General features: G+C 46.6%; 1 protein-coding gene across 1 annotated transcript in view; it reads right to left on the reverse strand.

The window, feature by feature from the left end:
• Window positions 1-6,000, reverse strand: part of LOC118452174 (adhesion G protein-coupled receptor B1-like) — a 90,670-nt gene that overhangs the window by 39,869 nt on the left and 44,801 nt on the right. Inside the window, exon 2 of the mRNA XM_035893186.1 lies at window positions 3,817-3,975. Coding sequence (XP_035749079.1) covers window positions 3,817-3,975 — 159 coding nt within the window. The remainder of the gene's footprint in view (window positions 1-3,816; window positions 3,976-6,000) is intronic.

A 6,000-nucleotide genomic window follows, 5' to 3' on the forward strand; every position in this document is an offset into this window, starting at 1 on the left:
ACTTACCTGGCTCGCTTGCTGTTGGGCTTGGGTATGTATCCCTGGGGAAATTTAGACAGATGAAGATCATCAAGCAAGACTCCATTATTTGAAACAGCAGAGATGGTGGCCCAAGCAAGTGGAAAAACATAAAGCCCACATACAAGTGGAACCAGTGACGTCATTCAGCTGTCCCTGTGCAGTGATTTCAAACAACACTATGGCCTCCAGCCGACATGTTCAGACTCAGCTCTGGGAACCATGTGGCTACACCTATATTTCAGTGACCATGCTGCCAGAAGTCACACCTCTTGGAAAGGCTGAAAACCACCCTTCCCACTGCTGCATACTGGGACCTGCTGAAGGTCCACCTGGGGCAGTTCCGGAAGAGGAAGGATGGCAGGACCTGGAGAAGGTCCACCTGGGGGTGGAGCTGCGTGACAAGAAAGGTTAGATCCCTCTAGCACATTTGCCATGGCCAAGCAAAAATAAAACAACCGATGAAACCTTCACAGATCTGCAAAAGTTCATCTCAGCAGGTCCAGGGAGCTGAGTGGCAACACCCAAAGTTTCTCCCACTGAGAATCTGCACCAGATATGGTAACAGACTAAGACCCCTCCCTGCTCCTGGAGATCTAAATCAAGAGCTAAACACTCTTGCTAACCACCCATCAGCTTATAAGCCTTGTTTTGAAGGTGGTGGTGATTTCTGTGTTATTCTAACCTAACTTGCTTGGCCAGCAACTGATTTTACTTTTCAGTGGTGGTATTAGTTTCCTCGGACAAGTTTTAATTTATACCCACAGCAAAGAGGAACATACCAGAGTGCTCATTCCTGTTTTGTTTTGCTGTTTTATCAGGGTTATAGACGGCCCTTTGGTCAATGAAAAAAATATTCTTTCCTGTTTGTTTTCCACTTGCTAATTAAAGGGGTCAGCTACTCGACAATACCTGGGGAGCTAGTCAGGTATTATTATAAGCTACTGAAATGCTGCACAATTCAGGATGAAGATTTTCTTTTGTCCAGTTCTTCTTTTCCTTTTTTTTCTTTTTTTTTCTTTTATTTTAATTTAAAAAATGAATTAGAAACTATTTAACTGCGGTGTATAATGAACACTTAGGAAAATAACAGTTCAAGTGGAAGAATGAATATCTTACTCATCCCTAACAAATCTATGAGCAAAAGTCAATATGAGAATAACAGCGACACATTAAAAACAGGATTTCTGTTCTATTTTTAAATCCTCTCTGGTTTTGGTACAGATCACGGTAAAGAGAAGGAAAAGGTAAGTTCAAAAAAATTAAAAGCCCTTCCTGGGTCCAAAGTGCACCTCTGTTGAGCACGGCTGCAAAGGCAACAAGGGACAGATTCACTGAGGAGCGAGTTCAGAGCCAAATGCACAGCTCTGGTAAATATGAAGATACATGGGTTTATCTTGAGGTAGGACACAGACCTCAAGATGTGCATGGGCAAGTCTTCTTGAAAGAGTAATTGTTCACATCTTCCCTCAAATGCTTTCCAACTTGCCAGCGTGAAAGCATCATAACAGGGCTCAGCAGTTTGTTTGCAAAGAGGCCCTTGGGAAAATTAATCAGAATTAACTTATTTATTTCAAAGGGATAAATCCATTTGTGTTGCCCCACTCTGTGGGCATGCTCTCTTTCCAAACCAGGACCTTCCGTTTAGCTCAAGATCCATTCTTTCCAAATAAGTTCAGCTGAACTAACTGCACTGCAATTTGGAGCAGCAGTTGACTGGGTATGTAATGGAAAAAGGACAGGAAGACAAGTGAAATCATCTATTGAATCATAGCCCCAAGGGGTACAATCAGGTTTTTCTGCACTTAGGAATGGCTTTGCTGAATGTTGTGTTCTGGAAAAAACGAGTGAGTAAATAGTGCGTAAATAGCGATTCATCCTTTACTGCTGTGCTCCATGCAATGAGCGGAGCTGGAAAACCAGCCCAGACTTCCAGGCATGGCTGCCCACCATCCCACTTCATTCCTCCTTGCCACAGAAATCTTATGAGATCTACCATGAAGGACAGATGAAGTGCTTAGGGACATGGTTTAGTGGTGGGATGTCAGGGTTAGGTTAAAGGTTGGACTCGATGATCTCAGAGGTCTTTTCCAACCAAAGTGATTCTATGATTCTATGAAGAAGAGCAAAGTTTTGCCCCTGGGGCAGATCAAGGGAAGATGTTGTGCCCCTTGCTCAGTGTTGGTGAGGTTGGACCTGCAAAACAGTGTCCAATCAGCATCACCCACCTAACTCAAGAGGGATGTGAAGGAATCAAACAGGTACCATAGAGGGCTTTGAAGATGCTTAGGGGTGGGGATGGATGTCCTGCAAAGACGGAGCTGGGTACCCCCCTTGTTTGTCCAATTCTATGGATTTTTTTTGCCCATTGTCCCATGTGCCATGCTCAAAGAATGGACAGACCTTCAAAGCCCCCTCTACCCACCCACAATGCCGTCTTCACTTTCTTCTCCTTCACAGCATCATAACCAAGACCAGCGTGGCCCTTCCTCCATCTCCATTCAGGTACGCTCAATCCGGACCTTCTTTCAGGTCCAGCTTCCAGGTCTTTGTATTCTTATCACCACTGCCTCAAGCCACAGCTGTGTTATGACTACAAAGTCACCAGCAAGCGTGGGGGACATCATTGATTAAATATCCTTACTGTGGGCGAACCTCAGAGGGAAATTAGCAACTGTGAGTCAAGGAGAAGAAATTCAATATACTAGAAGGTTTCATTAAAAAAAAAAAAAAAGCCTAATTGCAACATGATTTAAATTTATGGAAGTGGTAAAAAATGCATGAAATCATTTTAGCCCTTATTAGAGGAATATATTTATGTCCCTCTATTTGAACTTCCCCTTTATCAGGAGATACTTCCCTGCCTTTGAAGAGAGTTGAACTTTCCCTAGTTATTTGACTAGTTGGAGGAGTTATTCAAACATTCTCTAATACGAATTTGGAATAAAAAGAAGGGAATAATTAAAATCAGCCATTTTCTTGCATTTGCTGGGCTGAGCTGCTTCTGCTGTTGTTTTTTCCTCTTCATCCCCCTCTCAACTCAAATAATGCAAAAGAAGAACTGGAGATGAAAGTGCTGGAGGTTCACCAGCTCAACCCATTGATAGCTGACTGCTGACTGGCGTTGACAATCTGTCACCTGCTCTCTGAAGAAGAGGACCTGGAAAGAGGCTGCATGACAGGGGGAGAGTGGAGCATCTGCCAGAGACTTTGCTTTGCTCAAGCCCTGTATTTTGTCTGTCTAATGGCCAAATCTCTCTCCACATCTTAGCACTGTGGGCCTCATTTTGAAAAAGAAAGGGACAGCAGCACTGCTCTTGACAGGGAAGGTGAACTAAGCCAAAAAGAAGCAAGATTAACATCTGTCTTAGCTTCATGCTTTATTTATTTGGGAGAGAGGTTCCAACTGTCAAAGAAACGCCTTTAAGGGTGTATATTTTGCCATCAGTGGCAGATTTATCACCAGCATGTGAATACCTGATATGAGGCTGCTTATAGATTCCTATAGATTAACCCCTATTCTTCGGGGTAGGGGTCTGGATCTGCAGGGGTGTGTGTGCTAGAAGACGTGTGTCAGTACGTGCACATGTGCATGCATGACCACGAGACAGGCAGGGAAGGGCAGGGTCATGCACAGCTGAAATCGCATGCTCCCCTGGGCTTGCCACTCCAATAAGTCCCTTTGGGAGTTTCACCATGCCTCTAGAGCATCCTTCAGTATTTACGGCAATGAGGTCAAGCTCCTCCTGGGAAGAGCAACCCGCTCACGCGCGTGCAAGGGAACATGCCTCCACTTACTATTGCATGCCTTCCTATTGCACAGCCGTCCTTCCTCCAGGACTCCCTCGCAGACAAGACCTTCGTTGGGAAGGGGCTTGCAGGTGCGCATGCGGGTCTGCAGGCCTCCCCCGCAGTCCTTGGTGCAGTCACCCCAAGCCGACCACGGGTTCCAACCACCTGGGCAAAATCCAGAAAAGCCCCGTCAGCTTCGGTGAGACCCCAGCACCCAGGAAGCCAAGGCAACACTGGCCTGGCAGACCCTACAATGTACCCACTGCCAAGCCCCAAATCTGGGATGTCTTTGAATGTGGTAGGACTAGACACCACACGGTAGCCCAGAAAGTCAAGAGATAGGAGGGGAAGGAAGAAGCATTGACTTTTCATTGACTTTTCTTCAACTATTCCCTATCTCTAAACAGGGACTTTGCCTTCTGGAAACCCTGCCCCATTTTTAACTAGTGCAGCTCTTCCTGTGCTTGCTGTGGCAAAGAGGTCCCCTCCTCTGAGAAGTCTCTCTGCCCATTTTGTGGCCTGTTGGCTCCTAACCCCAGAAGGCACTTGTAAAAAATGCTTCAAGATACACAACCAGCATCAGTGAGTTCATCTTTCCTTCCTCTTCCCCCATGCAAACACACATGCCTGTGTTCAGACAGCACAACAGAGCTGGGAAGGGGAAGGGGTCCTACTCATTCCCCCTCCAAAAAGATGCTCCTTTTCCCCACACTGCAGATACCACCAGCCACAGAGAGGCACTGCTTTCAAGGACAGCCTTGGTGGGGGTATGATATTCCCCTCCAGCACCCTTACAGCACCCTGTGAGCACCATAAGGTGAAGGTGCTTTTTTAGCTTCCCTTCCCAGCCATGCTCAGCGCTGGTGTCAGCAACATGCAGCTTTCCCCCATGTACCACCAGCTACATCCCTGCAAGCTGATGGAGCCAGCAAGCCCCTTGCTGCAGGGATGATCCTGCCACTTGCAGAGGGGAAATGCTGAGCCTCTGCAGCCTTATCCATCCTGCATCTTCTCAGCTTGCTGCCAAGAACAACTGGCCCTGGTGGGATGTCCATAAACACTGATGGCAGGATGGACCGTGAAGACCATCTGAATCAAGCCTGCTTCCCACAGTCCAAAGCTTTACATCAGGGTGCCAGTGGGGAGCACAGCAAGTCTGGGTTTTGCATTGAAAAAAACCAGCAGGGGATCATCCAGGCCCTTCAAGTGAGGGATAAGTTGTCATATCCTTCAGTGGTCAGTTCACTTCTCATTGGCCATAGGCAGCAAGCTAAAATCTGTTCTGTAGTAGACGTCTGCTTTAACAGCTGGTGACTGCTTCTGCTCCATCATTTGCCTGCCTCATGGGGAGGAGCAGAGGTGGCCCTTTATCCCAGAGGTGGCCACTCTCAGACGGCTGCCTTTCCTGCTGTGCATCCTCTCATTACCCACAGCTACCCTTGGAGATACTTCAGGTCCGAGAAATTCAGCTATGTGTTGTGCTCAGGCACAGATAAAGATAATGAGCTATAAAAGGTGGGTTTTTGAAAAGAGGAAACACTGTGAGAGAGAAAAATGCTGCTTTTTTAAACAAAAATGAAATAAAGCCCCTTTTCTTTCTCACCAACAGTTGGTGATTTCAGAGATGCAAATGATCCATTTCAGCTGATGTAGCCTCCCTGTATTGCTATTTATGAGGCAATGGAGATCAAGGCTGTCCTTGGAACTGTGGGCTAAGCTGCTCCCTGCACATCCGAGGCAGGGCACCAGCCGTGTCTGGAAAATCGAGGGTCCTCAACAGCCCAGCTAGCTGCTAGATCAGAATCTAGGGATGTTACCAGCACCCCTTTGCACAGGGGTGGGCAGATACTCATCCACCTCCACAGCATAAAGCCATGAGTTCATACTCTATGACCATCAGCCTAGCTGTGCTCTAACTTTTGCTCCCAAGACTGAGTGAAAACAAACACGTGCTCGGCAACTTTCACACTGCTGAATGCAGTGGAAGCTGCTTAGATACTTAATAATGACAATAACATGGACAACAGAGCAGGATGGGGAGGCAGGCTGGTGAACCTGCCAGCAAGCTGCTCAGAGATGCTGGCAGCAGTGTGGAGGATGGAGTTGTTATTGGCACACAATAAATATTTGACCTTGAAGAAGGCTGTCTTTCCCTTGAAAGTCACTTTCTCTGCTGGTTCATTTTCTAAA

The sequence above is a fragment of the Egretta garzetta genome, unplaced genomic scaffold (genome assembly GCF_000687185.1).
Source record: "Egretta garzetta isolate BGI_Z169 unplaced genomic scaffold, ASM68718v1 scaffold394, whole genome shotgun sequence".
In the NCBI taxonomy this organism is placed as follows: domain Eukaryota; kingdom Metazoa; phylum Chordata; class Aves; order Pelecaniformes; family Ardeidae; genus Egretta; species Egretta garzetta.